The sequence below is a fragment of the Muntiacus reevesi genome, chromosome 18 (genome assembly GCF_963930625.1).
Source record: "Muntiacus reevesi chromosome 18, mMunRee1.1, whole genome shotgun sequence".
Taxonomy (NCBI): Eukaryota; Metazoa; Chordata; class Mammalia; order Artiodactyla; family Cervidae; genus Muntiacus; species Muntiacus reevesi.
Genome location: NC_089266.1, coordinates 12,821,368 through 12,841,156, shown reverse-complemented (window position 1 = coordinate 12,841,156; position 19,789 = coordinate 12,821,368). Strand labels below are relative to the sequence as shown.

General features: G+C 48.8%; 1 protein-coding gene across 1 annotated transcript in view; it reads right to left on the bottom strand.

Moving 5' to 3' along the window:
* Positions 1–19,789, bottom strand: part of TBCD (tubulin folding cofactor D) — a 145,033-nt gene that overhangs the window by 93,834 nt on the left and 31,410 nt on the right. The window contains exons 8-13 of the mRNA XM_065911174.1: positions 16,296–16,341; positions 13,292–13,424; positions 9,565–9,701; positions 8,882–8,942; positions 7,776–7,850; positions 7,419–7,513 (exon numbers count right to left, since the gene is read on the bottom strand). Of these exons, the coding sequence (XP_065767246.1) occupies positions 7,419–7,513; positions 7,776–7,850; positions 8,882–8,942; positions 9,565–9,701; positions 13,292–13,424; positions 16,296–16,341 (547 nt within the window). The remainder of the gene's footprint in view (positions 1–7,418; positions 7,514–7,775; positions 7,851–8,881; positions 8,943–9,564; positions 9,702–13,291; positions 13,425–16,295; positions 16,342–19,789) is intronic.

The following is a 19,789-nucleotide window of genomic DNA, read 5'->3' as shown; positions in this document are numbered from 1 at the left end:
GGCCATTCCCCACTGTTCAGAAGGTGCCTCTCAAAAACACAATGTGCGGGCACAGGGGGTCAAGGGCCTGGAAACGGCGGCATGGAGCTGAGCTGACTGGACTGAGTGAGCTCTCTCTCCACAAGACGAGACGTTTCAACTCAACTGACAAAAACAGGAGCAGTCCCAACAGAGCCACCCAATGAGAACAAGCACTGCTAAAGCTAACACCTGCTGTTCCCAGTGACATGCACGTATAACAAGGCTTCTCAGCGCTTACAGCCAAAAATTTAAAAGCTTTAAATAAAAAGTCGCCTTGTTCTAGATATAAGCACTATTCACCGAAAGATTGTTTAGTCACTAAGTCGTGCCCGACTCTTGCGAACTCATGGACTGTAGCCCGCCAGGCTCCTCTGTCCAGGGATTTCCCAGGCAAGAATACAGGAGTGGGTTGCCATTTACTTCTCCAGGAGATCTATCCAACCCAGCGATCAAATCCGCATCTCCTGTACTGGCAGGAGGATTCATACCACCGAAAGACAGACTGAACTAAAAATCCATCTGGTTTATAATAGCTGCATTTCAATAAGATATTATTTTCAGTTGTTTTGATCAAGATTATACTAATAACTAATTCTGTAAAAACTCAATCTAGAAAACTTCTTAAACAATTAGTATCTTTTGGCAAAACAAAATGTGAAGAGCTGATGTCTGCCTTCACAGACATCCTCGTGCTGAAGACACCTGACAGAGAGATCAACAGAAGATTCTCAAGCACAGAAACATGTTACACTAGGAAAATCCTCTGGGAAAAGTAAATGGAAATACTAGTTCAAGGAGATGAAGGATAAAGTCCCTGCATTTCAGATGGAGTATGGTGTATTCCAAGGCATCATGATGCCTGGATCCCACCAGACACATCCCAGGCAGTGATGCAGTAGCTTTGTGTTAAATGACAGTATTCAGGGGACTTCCCTGGTGGTCCAGTAGTTAAGACTCTGCTCCCGATGCAGGAGTCCTGGGTTCAATCTCTGGATCAGGGAACTAGATCCCACATGCTGGAACTAAAACCCAGTACAGCCAAACAAATAGTTTTTACAAGAAATTTTTTTTTAAATGACAAGGACTTCCCTAAGGGTCCAGGGGTTAAGACTCCACCTGCTCATGAAGAAGACACGGGTTTGATCCCTGGTCTGGGAATAGCCCATGTGCTGCGGGGCAACTAAACATGTCACCACAACTACTAAGCGTGCTTTCTAGAGCCCACACACTGCAACTACTGAAGCCCATGAGCCCTAGAGCCTGTGCTCCGCGATAAGAGAAGCCACTGCAATGAGAAGTCCGTGTGTCGCAATGAGAGAGAAGCCCCCGCCTGCCACAACTAGAGAAAGTTCACGGGCAGCAATGAAGGCCCAGTGTCGCAATAAATAAATAAATAAAAATAATTTTTAAAATCCTGCTTATTAAAAAAAAAATGACATTATTCAGTATGGCAAACAACCTGCCTTCCAGCAAGTTAAATTTATATAAAACCACTGATACCAACTCATATACTCCAATACTTCAGCTACCTGATACGAAAAGCCAACTCATTGAGAAAGACCCTGACAGTGGGAAAAACTGAGGGCAGGAGAAGAAGGGGATAACAAAGAATGAGATGGTTGGATGGCATCACTGACTCAATGGACATGAGTCTGAGCAAGCTCCGGGAGATAGTGAAGGACAGGAAAGCCTAGCGTGGTGCAGTCCATGGGGTCTCAAAGAGTCAGACACAGCTTAGCAACTGAACAACACCAACCCACAACAGGGATGTAGAGCTGGTCTTGATTCCTTTAAGGTAAATAGGCCGCCACTGTTACATATTGCCACTGTTACAAATTGTTATAAATCATCAAGGATGGCCTGTGAGTCCCTGCCCCACACCACCAATCCAACACATGTGTTGTCATGACCAGAAAGCAACGCACACATGCACAGCCCTCACTGGCAAGCCTGGGCTCTCGTGTTTCTGTATACCAGTATGCTTTGACAGAGACCAAAAACAGGGTACCCCTGCCTTCCAGCAAGTCCACACCCTGCAAGCAGCAAAGCGGAGAGTCAGAAGCTGTTCCAGGCTTGGGGCCCAAAGCCTCAGGCCCTAGAGATAAGCTCTCACCTCGCGCCTTACAGGCAAGAACATAAAACTTCTGTTTTGGGGGCCCAAAGATTCTAAGCTCAACCAAGAATGTCTACCACCATCTTTAACGACAACAAGAAGAAATGGAGACAGTTGACGACGGTGCCGAGTCCTGCAACCACACAAGCCATGTTCACGGTGGAGCCACACGTGCCTGCAGACCCATGAAATTCACCCGCCTGAGGGAATTCCTCCAAAAGGTCACCGGCACACATACAGCCACAGAAACCATGCCGGCTCTCTGCAACTACCTCTACAAGCACAGTGGGATCTTAGATCTCAGCAACAACGGCAAAAAAAATTGTCTTGCTGATTTATCAATGATAGTACCTTTCTTCATTCACTTATAACCCAACTCCAGAGCTGTCTCTAACCTTCATGTATAAAAAGCTGTAAATCCTCAAAAACTTTAATACAGAATTACCATGAGACCCAGCAATTTCACTCTTAGGCATACACCTAAAAGAAATGAAAACCGGGATTCAAACAGATACAGGCACCCAATGTTTGTGGTAGCAGTATTCAAAACAGTAAAAAGACAGAAATAACCCAAATATCTACTGACAGATGAACACATAAATAACAGGTCATCCATACACACAGAGGACTATTACTTAGCCATAAAAAGGAATGAGACTTTGGCATGAGATACAAAATGAATTTAACCTTGAAATCCTAAGTGAAGTAAGTAGGACACAAAGGACAATCTTGCACAATTCCACTTATATGAGGTCCCCAGAGCAGTAAACTCACAGAGGCAGATAGATTTGTGGGTATCAGAGGCAGAGGGGAAGGTAGGGGGAGTTAGTGTTTAAGGGGACATGGTTTCTGTTTGGGAACATAAAAAAATTTGGAAATAGTTGGTAATGATAATGGTTATACAACACTGTAAATGTAGTTAATGCCACTGAATTTTACACTTAAAAATAGTTAATATGGCAAGTTCTATGTCATATATAGTTGGATGGCATCACCGACTCAATGGAGATGAGTCTGGGTAAACTCCGGGAGTTGGTGATGGACAGGGAGGCCTTGCGTGCTGCAGTCCATGGGGTCGCAAAGCAATGGACGCGCCTGAGCAACTGAACTGAACTGATGCCATATATATTCTAAAATGTTTTTGAAAGTCGGTAATGTAACAAACCAAAGCCACTGAATCAGACACTTATAATAGGTAAACTGTATGTTACGTGAACTACACATCCTGGTAAAACTGAAAATAACTTCTAAAAAGGGTCCTTGCATTCACAGTGAAGAAACAAAAGTACTGACAACCTGCTTTGTAACAGTCTTCCCAGCAGCCCACAGCCATCTACTTTTACCCCTGGTTTCATCTTCAACCAAAGTGCCCCCACTCCCAAGACAGGGAGAAGAGTATGAAATAAAGTACGCACAGACTTTCACTCAAGGAGAAAAACATTTTGATACAGAAAAACACAACCCCTACTCCACACACTAAGCCAGAGATGTCTCGGTATGGCCAGCACTTTTCTTACAGGCTGGAATGTCCAAGAGTTCAAGATTGTACAAAGGTTAAAAATCAGTAAAGTACACAGTCATCAGGAGAATGGGAAAGTTCTAGGAGAGGTCAGGCGCAGTGGAGAAGGAAAGCCAGGCACACAGGCCCATGGAGAGGGAGCAGTAAGGAGACGAGAGAGGTTGGCACTCTGCACATGAGGGCTGTGGCCAAGGCAGGACTCACCCACAGGCACAGGCTGACCCCAGGCCCCACGGCCACTCCAACAAGGAGGGAGGACAGCAGCCACGCCGTGCAGCCCATCCCAGGGAGTAGAGAATGTGTCTGAGGCTGACTTTAGTTTGAGGATCCCCACTCCCCCAGAAGCCCTTCCTGAGACCACAAGGCCCACCAGGACGCCACCACCCACACCCCAGCCCCGCAGGTCTTGGGGTCGGAAGGTGGCTCTGCCAGCCTTTCCAACATTTCCTAATGAAGTAACTTGCACACTTAATCCTGTCTTGGTGTCCACATGTTCTCAGAGGACCCAGAGTAACACTGGAATGCTATTCAGATGCTGGTTTTTGGATGATGTCATAGAATATGGCCGTAGGGAGCTCCACGAATTGGTCCCTCCACCAAGGAAACCAGCAAGCTGGTAAAAACAGAATCTAGCTTTTCAGCACTCTGGAATCTAATTAAAAAAAAACCTCCATCAACCAAGGGTGCTTAGTGAACAAAGAGGCTAATAAATTTCAGCATCTAAGAAACCTCTGTTAGGTCACTGGCTATAGACTAAAACAACAGAAAAGAGACCTCAGTGACCAAACAACAAGGAATACAGTCATTGCAAAAAAAAAAAAAAAAAGTCTTGGAAAAAGTCACTAAATAAAGAGATGACTAAACCATCTTCAACAGCAAGAGCAGCAAACCTCTGACAAGGGAGAACGCGATTTCTAGAGTTATCACATCATATGTCAGAATGCCCAGTTTTCAACAAAAAAGTAACAAGGCACACAGAGAAACAAAAAACTATGGTACATTCACAGTGGGGAAAAAAACAGAAATTGACAGAAACCACCTCTGAGGAAGGCCAGACAGCGTTTTACAAGACATAGACTCTGAATCAATTATCTCAAATATGCTCCAAGAGCTAAAGGAAACACGAGAACAATGTCTGTACAAACATGGAGTCTCAATAAAGAGGCTGTAAAAGAGACCACAAAGAAATTCTAGAACTGAAAATACAGCAAATGACATGAAAAATTCAGCTAAGTTAGGAGAACAACTACAGGTTTGAGCAGATAGAAGGAAGGACCAGAGAACTTGAAGACAGGGCAATTAAAACTGCCCAGTCTGAGGAGCAGGAGAAAGGATTAAAGAGAAGTGAAGGGTATTAGACCCGTCACCTCTGGAGCCTGCTCCAGGACAAGACTGCAGTTGCCTGCACAACCCATCGGAGGCAGGAAGACAGCGCAGCTCCGCAAGCCACCAGCCACACGAAAGGTCTGCGGAGAGGCCTGGCTCGCCAGGAGGCGGCCAGCACCGAAGATCACAGGCCAACTCATCACAGGTGACGTCTCACAGTTTTCTGGCCCCATCTTGACACTTTTCATCTACAACAATACATTTCATCCACCACTATACGTTCTCACTCTGGCTGCTTGCGGCTGGTGGAGGCTGCTGACATCACGATATATGACAGACATACACTGTGCCAGCCGGTCTCAGGCATGAGAAGCAGTGAGGGCTCTGGTCTCCTTCAAGTTAAACTGGAATCGGCACCACAGAGGCAGAGACTTCCTCTTGACCCATGACACCCTCGCACACACACACTCACATGTCTATTTTCACAAATAAACGTGTAAGTCACTGAGGACGGAACAAGAGTAAATAAAAGTACAGCAGTACATCTCCGTGGCCTTGGGGTAGGCAATGACTTCTTAGATATGAAACCAGCGGCACAGGCAACAAAAGAGAAAACTGGTAAGTTAATCAAAACTCACAACTTCAGTGCATTAAACCCCATGAGCAAAGTGACAAGACAACCACAGAAGAGAGAGAATATCCACAAATCATGTATCTGATAAAAGGCTTATATCCATAAGAATTCAAAACAATAGAAAGACAAACAGCCCCACTTTTTTAGATTAACAAAGTACTTGGACATATCCAGTGAACATATCCAAATGGTCGATAAGCACATGAAAAGATGCTCAACAGAGTTAGTTGAGATGCAAATCAAAACCACAGTAAGATACACTCTACACCCACTAGGATGGCTATTTAAAAAAAAAAAAAACAGAAACAAGAGTTGGAGAGGATGTGGCGAAACTGGAACCCTCATACACAGCTGGTAGGAATGTAAAGTGGTGGTGCGTGGTACAACCATTTTGGAAAAGTTTATAGTTCCTCAAAAAGTTGAAGACAGATTTAGCATTGATCCAGCAACTCTACTCCTAGGTCTACACCTAGTGATTTGTAAGAGAACTCAAATCACATGGCCACAGAAAACTTGTACACAAGTGTTCAGGGTAGCATTATCCACAGTAGCCCAAGGTGAAAATCCCAACGTCCATTAACTATGACAGGATTAATAAACATTAGCCGATTATTCAGCCACAAAAAGGAATGAAGTACTACGGCTACACGGGACAACAGGGGTGAACGTTAAAAACATTACGCTAAGTGAAAGGGGTCAAGGCCAAAGACCACTACTGGAGATCCCATTTATACGAAGTGGCCAGAAAAGGCAGTTACGGAGACAGAAAGATCAGCGGCTGCCTAGGACTGGGGGTGTTAAGGGAAAATGGGGAATGACTTCTCCTGAGTATAGGGTTTCTTTGAGGAACAATGAGATTAGACTCAGATGGTGGTGGTTGCACAACTCTATAAATATACTAAAAACTACTGAATTGAACTCTTTAAATGGGTGAACTTTATATTAATATAAGCTATATCTCAGTAAAGCTGCTACAAAAATAAGCTGAAAGAGCCCATAGAAATCAACGGTCTAGACACTCTGCATGTGCCTCACAACGCCGAGCACACAGCCAGCACCTGTGACAGCCCCACTGCTTGGCTGCTGCTGAGCAGCACCTTCTCTGCACAGACATCCCTGCCCTGGACAGAAGTCACCCCCAGGGCGCATGGCATCTGTGGAGACACACTCCAACAAAAGGCCTTCTTCATCCCTCCCAGGTATCCGTCCCTTCCTTCCACAGAGGCACTGCTGCTCCCAGGGACATCCCCACCCACCACAGACAGGCTTCTTGTGGCCTTGGTCCCAGCCTGCACCTCCATGCGGCTGCTCCAAGAGACAGGACATGCGAGCCTCAAAATCAGTGGTCTGTCTGCACCTGCCACGCTGTCCCCCTGCTCAGGCCCACTGCAAGCTCCCTCCCCATCCCCTCACTGGCGTGAACTTGCTCCCAGGAACCATGATGTCACTGCAGGAGAAGAACCATGGCCATGCACACATTCTTAATGGGCGACAGCACCCCCCCGAGGGTGAAACTGGTTCTGGGGGACAAGACAATCCTAGACATCACAAAAGCTCACGCACAACCCTCCAAATCGGGACCGACAGGATACTGAAACTGCACAGAAGGGAGAAGAGACACTGGGACTCAAAAACGCCTACGTGAGAAAGAAGGCTGAGGACACAGGTCTAGAAGGCTCTCTCCTGCAACACTCATGATGCGCGCATCACGCCACGGAGTGGGCCGCGCCAGGGAGTGGCCCGCGCCAGGAGGGGGCTGGATGAAGCACCACAAGGTGCACACACAAAATGAGCTTCACACTCACCGTCTGAGAGCCGGGAAGGGAGCAGCAGGCCGCGTCTGCCCAGTTCCGCCAGCGCCAGACACCCGCCATGCCAGGCACTGTCCGTCTCCTGGAAACTGAAAATATAAGAGAGCATGAGACCCCAGAACCATGCCAGCTTGTCCCCCCCAGGACCCAGAGCACACAAACACCTGCTGGGGTGAAAGCATCACTAAAACTCTTAGTAAGTTTGTAAAATATCAGTCAGCTAAGGAGATAAAGTACTCCAAACCAACTGGAGACAACAGCCATCTTCAGATCTCCGGAGAGAGAGTCAAAGTCCTGGGTCAGCATCACATGCCCCAGAAACACGCCTGCCTCTGTGATCTCCCCACATACCTGAAACAGTCCAACACCGACCCAGTCACGTCATCTGCCAGCTCTTTGGGCAGTCTTCCAGCCATCCTACCGATTCTGAAAAGGAAAAGCAACATCAGCATCTGTCAGCATGACCAGCCCATCGAGGGCCCATGCTATACTAGGAGCATCCCGAGAGATTGTCCTTCCCTCCAGAGAGGGCAAAGTGGCTGAGTCTGCTCCACAAAAGCCACCTGCCCCATCAGGGGGCCCATCACACTGACATGAACACAGGACAGGTATCTGGGGGACCCAGGCAGAGGGCATACATTTGTCTCAGTCAAGGCTCCCAGCTCAGGCCACCAAGGTCTGACCAGCAGACTGTCCCACCCCCATGCTGGATGCCAACTGGGCTGGCTCCCATGAGGTTACCTGCCTGGGTTTGTCCCGGCCAGCAGCATCCCAGGAAGACTCACCCTCCCAGCCCATCACACTCCAAGCAGACAGGACTCTGGGCTTCAAAGTCACCCAAAAGCCTCCACGTGAGCTCCTTTCCCTGGCACCTGCTACATGAATTAGTTGGCACAGAAACCCAGAACTCTGGGGGGAGGGCCCACCAGCACTTCCATCCATTCTACTTTTCTCCGTAACATTTCCTTTGTACTCTGTCCCCCATGCCCCTCTGGACCCCCTGGGTAGGCCTGGGCACGTCTGCTGGCTGTTCCCTCAGGCGCAGCAGAGGGGAGATGCCAATCCCTCCCAGGGACTCTGGGATTAAACTGGGCTGTACAGCATCCCTTCCCACATGAGGGGTGGACCCCTGGCCATGGGGGCAGGAAGTGGGGGTCACGATGATGAGAACGTGAACGAGTAAGAAAAGGAACACCTTAAGGTTAAAAAAAGGCAAATGTGACTCACTCCAGCCAAAAAGGCAAGAAAATGAAAGAGCCGCTGACCAACCTCAGCAATGTTCTTGAAAATTAGGACATAAAGCAATAAATATAAATTAGGGGGAAAAAAAAGTCTACCTTTTAAAACTCTCAGAGCTGCTCACAGCTCTCAAATTCCACAGGAAGTTCTTCATGATTAAGAAGACCCAGCAGACCCGTGAGTAAGCTGCCAGCCCCCGCCCCGAATCAGGCACCTACCCTTTGGCCGCAGACCACCGCACGATCGTGTCCTTGTCCTTCAGCCCAACCAGCAGCTGCTCTGAAAGAACACAGGAAGGCCAGTCTGTGAGCCACATGGAAGCACCTGGAATTCGAGCTGAGCTCTCAGTTTCCAGCTTTAAGGTACCCAGCCTGCACGTCACTCAAAACAGTACCATAAAGGGAATCACAGGAAGAACCTTAATTCTAATCATAAGAAAAGGACATTTCCTCCTGTGTGTTTTCAAGTCATCATTTAAGACTAACTTCTGCCATAGCTCCTAAAAAGTATATCCGCCCATCCTAACAGGCACTGGGCAGAGAGCACCAGTGAGGGAGGCTGCCCAGAGAAAAAAGTGTCTGCTGGAGGCTGCAGAGAGCAGTTCTCCTGGGGACCGGGTCTTGGCAACAGTCAGCCACTAGAAGAGGCTGCACAGGGGCCTCCTGAGCATGATGGGCCTTGGAAGCCGCTCGGTGGAGGCCCTGCGAGGAGCAGAGACAGCACAGGCAGCACGGGGCCCGTGGAGGTGCGCACAGGTGCACTCTGACCACAGCGATCTAGGGCCGCGTAAGAGGGCGAGGGGGACGGCAGGTGCAGGAATCCCAGCCTCTCCTCCTGCCCTGCAGAGACCAGAGGTCGAACTGGGTGCCCTGCAAGGGGAGATGAGGTGGCCCGCACTCACCGATCACACTCTCCACCTCCTCGGGGATGTCATCCTCTCCGTCGCTGTCGGGGGTCTCAGCCTGTGTCATGGGCTCTCTGGGATTCTGGATGGAATGCTGTAAGCTCTCGGCCAAGGAGCGGCAGCCCCGCTGGTACCTGCAAGAAGCAAACGAACCTCAAGACCCACTGGGACACCGTGGAACTAGAAAATCCTGACTGAACCAGCAAGTTATGAACAGCATCACTGTGAAAATTCCATGTGCTTTCCAGGGATGGGACGGACAGGAAGGAAACTGAGTGATAACAGTCGCCAGCGTGGACTGTCAAGGAAAGATGACCACCTCATCTGAGCTTCAGAACACAGATTAACCCTCTAGAGGACTCAGAAACCCTCACGTGTTAGAAAGCTTTCTTAGCAGAAAGGCAGATGATAAAGTGTGACAATAAGAATATGAGCAACAGAGATGGCAGAAAAGGCAAGTTAGAACCCACTGGCCTGGGCCCTATTTCCACAGGCTCCGCCTCCAGGTCCCACCTGACTGAAGTCCCACCCCCGCCCCTGGGCCAGACACTGCCTTCCGCACCCCAGGGGCCACAGCTGGTCCCTCCAGCTCCCACAGAGCCCACCTCCTGAACGGCTCTCACTACTTCCTGGCAGATTCAGAACTGAGTCCACACTGCAGGTCACACCTGCACCACACCCCCTGCCTCCACCGACTGGGGTCACCAGCATTATCTCCCATGGCGCCGTGAAGGGTCCCACAGCAAAGGCCAGGTCAGTTGTCTGACTGCACAGTCCCTGAACCTCTGGTTGCCTCAGTTTCCCTGTTTGTAAAATGAGGCCAGGTGGGAGGATGCGCACGGAGCACTCAGACTAGCACCTGTGCAGAGCGAGGTCCACAAACCCCGCCTCCCTTCCTGGAAGCCAGGCAGGCACGCTTGGGCCTGACTCTGGGGCAGCTCCATCTCAGGACAGGGCCTGGGGCATAAACGGTGACAGGCTGAGTTACAGCATGACTAGGGGCTGCCGCCTAAGGCCAAGTCCGGTAAGAGATAACTGGGGCTTTGGAGATAGAGGCAACCTGGACATTGTTAGCTGTGGCCTTGAGGCCTCAGATTCCGTGGGGCAGTTTCCAAGATGGAAGGTCAATCAACCACCAATGGCCAGTGACGGAACCAACCCTGACTATGCAATGAGGCTTCCATTAAAACCTAAAAGGAGTGGGTCAGGAGAGACTCCAGGCTGATGAACAGGGTGGTTCACTCAGAGGGCATGGAAGTCCTGACTATTCCTAAGCCTTTTGCAACAAACCAATAATCTTGTAAATAAAATATTTCTGAGTTTTATGAGCAACCCTGGCAAATTATCAAACCCAACAAGGGGGTAGTGGGAACTGCCAACCTGTAGCTCAACTGTCAGAAGCACAGGTGACAACTGACACTTGCAACCAGTGAGGGGAGGGGTTGAGGGGGGAGGAGACTGTCTTGTGGACTGAGCCCTTAATCTGTGGGACCTGGTGCTGTCTCCACTGAGGCAGATTCAGAACTGAGTCCACACTGCAGGTCACCCAGAGGGTGTCCGACAACTGCCAGGTCTGGGGAAAAAACACCCAAGAACCAGAGCAGCAACAGGTAACTGAATCAGGGAGCAGGTCAACAGGCACCACAGGACTGTGGTCACAAAGCGCCCAACAGGCAGCAGGCACGTGGCAACACCTGCTGACTCTGTTGCTGTTCTCCTCCAGTGAGGACACATGCTCATCACCTCACAGGAAAAGTCCTCATCACTGTCCAGCAACCAGAGACCAGAGAGGCTGCCACTGGACTCTCCCTCCTGCCTTAACCACAGATCTAGACAAAGTGTACAAACCAACCGCTGGCAGGCACAAGACACCCACGGCAAGGCTCCAAGCTCTCACAGCAGGCAAGCCCTCAGGCGCACCCACTGTCCCCTCTGCTTCCTCCCAGAGGAACTTTCTAAACCACAGCATAGAAGAGTAGAGTCCAAGCAGAGAGCAACTGTCCTGATGGACAGAAAAAAAATTGTGACTAGTGAGATGGCTACCAAGTGGGGACAGACACTAAAGGATAGGACCTGAGAAAGCACCCCGAATTCTGCATAAGTCTCCCTGGAACCTCAGGCAACTGTGAGGCGTGTTAAGATCCAGACACGCCATCAGAGAGCAGGTGGGACGCCAGGAGCCAGAGTCCAGAGGTACCCATGTAACACTGGGCAGTCACTGCAGTGTGGGTCCAGTAGGAGGGACTGAAAGGCCACACGTAAGACACGAGCAGCTGCCGCAGGACCAAGGGCCACATCCCAGTGGGAGGAACTGACCAGGCTCAGGCAGACAGCAAGAGGGGCACTGCAGCCAGTTACCCGCCTGCCAGACAGACTCACTCCTCCTAAGGGGATGATGACCAAAAAGGGAACGAATCTACAAGAGAACATGAAAGTGCATCAGAGGGGATAAAATGAAAAAAAAAAAGATAGGAGAGAGAAAGCAAACAACAAGACGGAAGACTGAAGCCCCCACGGTAATGATCACACCCAGTGCCCAGGAAGGTACAGCCTGAACAACGTAACTGTGATGCTGAGTTACTCTCCTTCCCGAGTAAACGCTTGGAGTACTTGTGATGGTTCATTTGAAGGTGTCAAGTTGGCCGGGTCACAGGACCCAGATATTTGTTCAAACGTTATTCTGGGTGTGTCTCTGTGGGTGACTGTAGGTGAGATGAACATTTACCTTGTGGGCTGAGTAAAGCAACTTGCTCTCCCCAGTGTGGTGGGCCTTGCCCAGTCCGGTGAAGGCCCGGGGACCACAGACGGGATCGCTCTCCCCTCAGTGAGGGATTCTTTCTGCCTTCAGACTCAGACTGAAACATCAGCTCCTCCTGAGTCTAAGCCTACCAGATCTGGAGACTCACAACCACGAGCCGATTCCTTGTGTCTCTTTACACACACACACACCCACACCCCCAACTCCCCCAACTGGTTCTGTTTCTCAGGGAAACGCTAACACAGTCCAGAACGTTAATCTTTTACAGCATCTGGAAAGTAAGACACTAACATTAGTCTCATAAACAATTTACAGAACATACTAACAGTATGCAAAATACTCAAAAGGTATTTCAGTAAAACATCACTAATATATGACACACTTCTCTGGAATTTCCTATAACTGGAAACGTAATTAATAATTCCTCATAATCATAATCAAATAATTCCTCCCAAAACACACATATTAATACTTGAAATAAAACTGAAGACTGTTAAAAATGTAGTACCCCAGCACAATAGAACAGGCTGTTTCCATGGGAGCCAGTAGGACCATTAAGACATCTTTTCCATCCACAGGCAGAGACAGATCTCTCTGAGTAAACCCTGAGGAGTGAGCCTGAAACCCAGACTGAAATGACCAGAACAGAGCTTCCCCTGCAGTGTGACCCGCCAGTGATGCTGGCCTACACCAGGATGGGCACTTTCAGAACGAGAGACAAGTTTTCCATCTCATCAGCCCCACTTCAAAAGAAGCCCCACTTCTACCTGGAAGATGTGAAGTCAGAAAATTATCCAAAGAAAAGCTGATCCTTTCAAAATCAGAAACCCTCTTGAGACTGGGGGAAAAAAATGAAAGCAGGAGGACACATCAAATAGCCCATTGTGCCCGGCTGCCTGAAACCTCAGGCCCCACACCAGCCTCCAGACACGCCCTGGCTGCATGGTCACCGCTCAGTCTACCAACCTCCATTTGGCCACCTGGGGTTTCAGGAAGGTCAGGCCCAGCCGCTGCACGAGCTTCACCCCGAGCTTCCGGAGCAAGGTCTGGTTGCTGTCGGGGAGCCTGCAGCTGTCCAGGCACTGGAGAACGGTGGCAGCTGCGAACACAGAACATCCTGCTCAGTTTGGTGGGAAGGGTTTGTGTGATCTCCCGAACCCACCAACCCCACCGGACACGCACAACATCAAAACCAGACACTTCACAGCCCCCTCCTCCAAGTCAGTGCAAAGGCCTGCATCCACGCTGCACCCCTTGAGCTCTGCTTCATAAATACCCCTTCACCTCATGTCATTCACTAAGTGCAGCTGGAGTCGGACCTGCTCCACCTTCTCACCATGAAGCAGGCATCCAGAGATGGTATGCAGAGGAGCCCAGGGAGGGAGCGGCAACTTGAGCAGAGAGAGCGGGTGTGTGCATGGCAGGTGGAGCACACGCTAAGGGCAACGAGGACCATGCAGACAGACTTGGGTGTGAGGCTGTAAGAACAGGGAGGGATCTCCACAATCAGGGAAGCAGTGTGATCGGGTCCCCCTGCCACTAAGGCTGTTCGGGGCAATAAGGAGAGCGTCAGGGAAGGCAGAGGCGAGGAGAGCACACGAGACCATGTTTCGTGTTGAGACAAGAGCAGGGCGGTTTTCAAGCCAAGTTGTGATGGCATCTGGGTAACTCCCCAAAAGACCCAAACATCATACAGTGACCAGCCTGGGTACAACTGATGGTAACTCAAGACAGACTCGGGGTCTGCATGTACAAGTCTGTTGAGGACAAACATGTGACGATGCTCACGTTCTCAGGTGTGACCATGACATCAAGATTATGTCTCTTTTTAACCTTATCTTTGACAAAGGAGGCAAGGATATACAATGGAAAAAAGACAACCTCTTTAACAAGTGGTGCTGGGAAAACTGGCCAACCACTTGTAAAAGAATGAAACTAGAACACTTTATAACACCATACACAAAAATAAACTCAAAATGGATTAAAGATCTAAATGTAAGACCAGAAACTATAAAACTCCTAGAGGAGAACATAGGCAAAACACTCTCCGACATAAATCACAGCAAGATCCTCTATGACCCACCTCCCAGAATACTGGAAATAAAAGCAAAAATAAACAAATGGGACCTAATGAAGCTTAAAAGCTTTTGCACAACAAAGGAAACTATAAGTAAGGTGAAAAGACAGCCCTCAGATTGGGAGAAAATAATAGCAAATGAAGAAACAGACAAAGGATTAATCTCAAAAATATACAAGCAACTCCTGAAGCTCAATTCCAGAAAAATAAATGACCCAATCAAAAAGTGAGCCAAAGAACTAAACAGACATTTCTCCGAAGAAGACATACAGATGGCTAACAAGCACATGAAAAGATGCTCAACATCACTCATTATCAGAGAAATGCAAATCAAAATCTCAATGAGGTACCATTACACGCCAGTCAGAATGGCTGCTATCCAAAAGTCTACAAGCAATAAATGCTGGAGAGGGTGTGGAGAAAAGGGAACCCTCTTACACTGTTGGTGGGAATGCAAACTAGTACAGTCACTATGGAAAACAGTGTGGAGATTTCTTAAAAAAACTGGAAACAGAACTGCCATACGACCCAGCAATCCCACTCCTGGGCATACACACCGAGGAAACCAGATCTGAAAGAGACACGTGCACCCCAATGTTCATCGCAGCACTGTTTATAATAGCCAGGACATGGAAGCAACCTAGATGCCCATCAGCAGACGAATGGATAAGGAAGCTGTGGTACATATACACCATGGAATATTACTCAGCCGTTAAAAAGAATTCATTTGAATCAGTTCTAATGAGATGGATGAAACTGGAGCCCGTTATGCAGAGTGAAGTAAGCCAGAAAGATAAAGAACATTACAGCATACTAACACATATATATGGAATTTAGAAAGATGGTAACGATAACCCTATATGTAAAACAGAAAAAGAGACACAGAAGTAAAGAACAGACTTTTGAACTCTGTGGGAGAAGGTGAGGGTGGGATGTTTCGAAAGAACAGCATGTATATTATCTATGGTGAAACAGATCAACAGCCCAGGTGGGATGCATGAGACAAGTGCTCGGGCCTGGTGCACTGGGAGGACCCAGAGGAGTCGGGTGGAGAGGGAGGTGGGAGGGGGGATCGGGATGGGGAATACGTGTAACTCCATGGCTGATTCATGTCAATGTATGACAAAACCCACTGAAATGTTGTGAGGTAATTAGCCTCCAACTAATAAAAAAATAATAATAAACCCCCCCCCCCACACACACACAAAAAGAGTCAACAGATGCCAGTGGGATGACAGGGTGTCTGGGGCAGGTGTGAGGGGGAGCATGGATGAAACAGGATGCCCATGCATCAAAAACCTGAAGCTTGCGGTAGAAACATGAGAGTCCACTATACCAGTTTCTCTTCCCTTGTGTATATGAAATGTCCCATGATGAAAATGTCAAGAAATAAACAGACTCTACTACCCAAATCTGATCCACGCATCTTCTAACGCACAGACTAAGAAATTTCTCTTGTTCCAGGTGGTAAGCCTTCCTGCAGCAAAATAGGTTTTCATAAGTTGAAGTTTAATCTAAAATTAAGAGAATGAGATGAAAAGGGCAAATGAGGTCGCCTTGGTGCCAGCAAGAATGCAGATCCTAAGAAGCGAGCTGAAGACCTCAGGGCTAGGTCTACATTCCAAGTCCCCAGAGACCTGTCAGTCAGGAACCCAGACCTCCTCCCGGACAAGGCCGGAGGTCAAAGAGTTAGATTATTCACACATACACACTCTCTCTTACACACGCACACACACACATGTGTACACAGAAGACCAAAAAAAAACCTGTGACAACATTCAAATACAAGAAGTCACTAATTTTTGTGCCTATGAATAAACTGTTACTGAGACACATTTGATCAGAATTTGGGCAAACTCACATCACAAACACATCCTCACAAATAAACCTTACCGTAGGGTAAACAGTCTTCACGTTTTCCATGCTTAAAAATTTGTGCCTAAAAAAAAAAAAGACTATTAAAATATTACAAAAACCTTTACAAATTTAAAACATAGATTATCAAAACAACTCATTGCAATCTTCCAAAATTTTTATCCTAAACACTCACCATGAAGTAACAAGATTTGCTATACATGACAAAGAAAGAAATTACGAGATTGAAAAGAAAATCTTCCAAGTGGGCAGCATAAACCAGGGACGCAGCCTGAGGCGGGGCTCACGGACACACGCCAGTGTTGAAATAAGGGCGCTGGCCTGCACAGAAAGGAAAGAATCGCACCAGGTTTCCAGGACCAGCAAGTAACTGAAGGTACCACAGGATAAGAACTACAGGTTGAACTATCCCACTCAAAGGTAAGGTTCCCACGAACTCATCCTCAATCTGAGTCAACAAAGGAGAAAGGGCTCCTCCTGCACTGCGCACACGTGGGACCAGCATGCCATCAAAACATCAAAACCCCGGAGTCCTCAACCTGAAATTTTACCCTCTGCTTTCAAGTCTGCAAAGTGAAAGTGTTAAGTCGCTCAGTCGTGTCTGACTCTCTGCAGCCCTATGGACTGTAGCCCACCAGGTTCCTCTGTTCATGGAATTCTCCAGGCAAGAACATTGGAGGGTTGCCATTTCCTTTTCCAAGGGATCTTCCTGATCCAGGGATTGAACCCAGGTCTTCTGCATTGCAGGATTCTTTGCCGTTTCCTTCTCCAAGGGATCTTCCCTATCCAGGGATCGAACCCAGGTCTTCTGCATTGCAGATGGATTCTTTACCATCTCAGCCACCAGGGAAGCAAGTCTGCAAAACTTGTGGTAATTCACACAGGTACCCAAGCCCTTGAACGAAGAGCTCTAAAGCTGAGCACCTGTAAGAAAACAGCTAAAGAAATCCTCCTCCTCCTTCAGGAATAGCATTTAACTGGCACAGGACACCACTTCTTAGACCATCTGAAGGTACATGGGCCTGACTGCCCTGGACCCTGTCCCTGAAAACCAGGTCCTGCCGGCCAACGAGCTACATTGAGTTGAGATGAAGAGGGTGAACACCATCCCAGACACTTAGTCAGTGGTGCTTCATGTGGAGTTGCACGTGGAGTCCCGGGAGCCCTGGACACATCAAGGCAGGCACACAGGACAGGCCACCGGGGCTCAGACCCACAGGTCCAAGACATCCCAGTACTCAAAGCACGAAGGAAACTCCCAGCCAGCAGCCCACAGCTTCACCACCATCTCCCAGCACACAGGACAACGTCCTCACCACACCAGCCCTGCTCTGCACCTCTGCTGCAAAGCCCACTGGCAGAAGTCACGCTCTCCTCTGAGCTCTCCGCCCTTCTCCCCACCAACTCAACCCCAAAACCATGAGCCAGCCATCGGATTAGGAAGTTCAGGGCATTTTGCTCCCCCATGACACACACTATAATTGGAGAAGTGACCCCCGGACATCCACAGGTCAGGTCTGAAATATACTCAGTTTTAGGACTGGTGAACCACTCCCCGAACACCTGAAATCTTTGCCTTTATACTCCGGATTTATGACAAGGGGGAAAGTCACCCAGATCCCCGCGCCTCTTCCTGGTGAACTTTGGAAGCAGTCAGGGAGGTGGCTCTGTGGGAAGGAAACCATCCAGCAGCCGGATGAGTCTCAACAGGACGTGGAAGCCCCCAGGTAAGCCACCCACAGCCCCGAGCAGAGCATTCCACAGCCTGCTCCAGCGGCAGTGGCCACAAGAGCAACCTGCTCAACGCTGGCCATCAGACTCCTGCCCAGACTGCCAGGACAGGCCCAGTGGACAGGCTCAGAAGGACAGAGGCCCGAGCTGGTGGCCCTGGAGCTGGTCTGAGACCAGGAGGAAGGGGAAGGCAGGCCACACCTCGCAGCCCACTGCTGTCCCTCACCTGCCTCGCATCCCTCCAGCTCTACCCTGCCCTCCCCAGAGAGCCAGGCCAGGCCTGCACACGGGATCCAGCAATAAAGCTTACAGGACACACCAGTGTGGTTAGATACCTCTAACTTTAAAAAACTAAATGTCAGGGTTCATAACAATAACCTGGTCATGGCGGTCTCAGCTCCAAAGTGCCGCACATACAAACCAGGACAGAGAACCCGGCCAAGGATGGGGCCTCACCGAGGGTCCGGTTTCTCCTCCAAGCGGAGCAGGGCTGGGGGGAAGGGGTGTGGGGTGCTCAGGGCTGGCCCAGCCCAGGTCCTGGCGCCAGCGCACCCTGTGTTCACACACCACCTCCCCTCTGTCCTTGGAGCACAAGGCCATCCACACCGCCAGTGCCGCTGCACAGAGAGACAACCAGAGCCGACAACACAAGCACGCGAGTTACGAAAGCCACTCGGGTCTCAATCGACTTTCAAAGTGAAAGCAATTATACACTTAAAAACACAAATAAATGTCTTGGCATAAGAATAATTGCGAACACAAATTTTGCCAAAATTTTCTAAAACCGTGAAGCACACTCTAGTGTGCCAACAGCTCTAGGAAGTGAAGTAGAAAATACCACAGGGAAGACAGACTATCTCAGCTTCTGAAGCACCAGAACCGCCGACAGCTCTGAGCCCTGCCCGCCCCAAGCTCCACGCCGAGCCCGGGGGGGGCAAGAGGGAAGACCCCGCCACACACTCTGCGTTCTCTTCCAGTAGCTACTACCATCAGAATTGCTACCATGTGGGCATAAAAAAGGACGAATCTGAGCCAGTTCTACTGAGGTAGATGAACCTGTTAAAGCCTGTTAAAGTGAAGGAATTTAGAAAAACCAATCTCCTGTATTAATGAATTTATGTGGAATCTAGAAAAATGGTACTAAAGAATCTATTTGCAGGGAAGGAATGAAGACAAATATATAGAGAACAGACTAGTGAACACAGTGGGAGAAGGCAAGTGCGGGATAAAAATGGAAAAAGTAGCACCAACAGATATATCTATATATGTGAGAAAGAAATGGCAACCCACTCCAGTATTCTTGCCTGGAGAATCCCATGGACAGAGGAGCCTGGCGGGCTACAGTCTATAGGGTCACAAAGAGTTGGACGTGACTGAAGCAATTTAGTAGGCATGCATGCTACATATACTCGTGGCTATACACACACACATACCCACATATATATTGATACATATAAAACAAATAGTTGGTGAGAACACAGTGACCCCAGTCTGGCATTCTGTGATGACCTAGACAGGTTGGATGGAGAGAGGGGAGGGAGGTGATATATGTATTAATTATGGCTAATTTGCATTGATGTGTGGCAGAAGCTTCCCTGATAGCTCAGCTGGCAAAGAATCTGCCTACAATGCAGGAGACCCCAGTTCAATTCTTAGGTCAGGAAAATCCGCTGGAGAAGGGATAGGCTACCCACTCCAGTATTCTTGTGCTTTACTTGTGGCTCAGCTGGTAAAGAATCCTCCTGCATCCTGGGAGACTTGGGTTCAATCCCTGAGTTGGG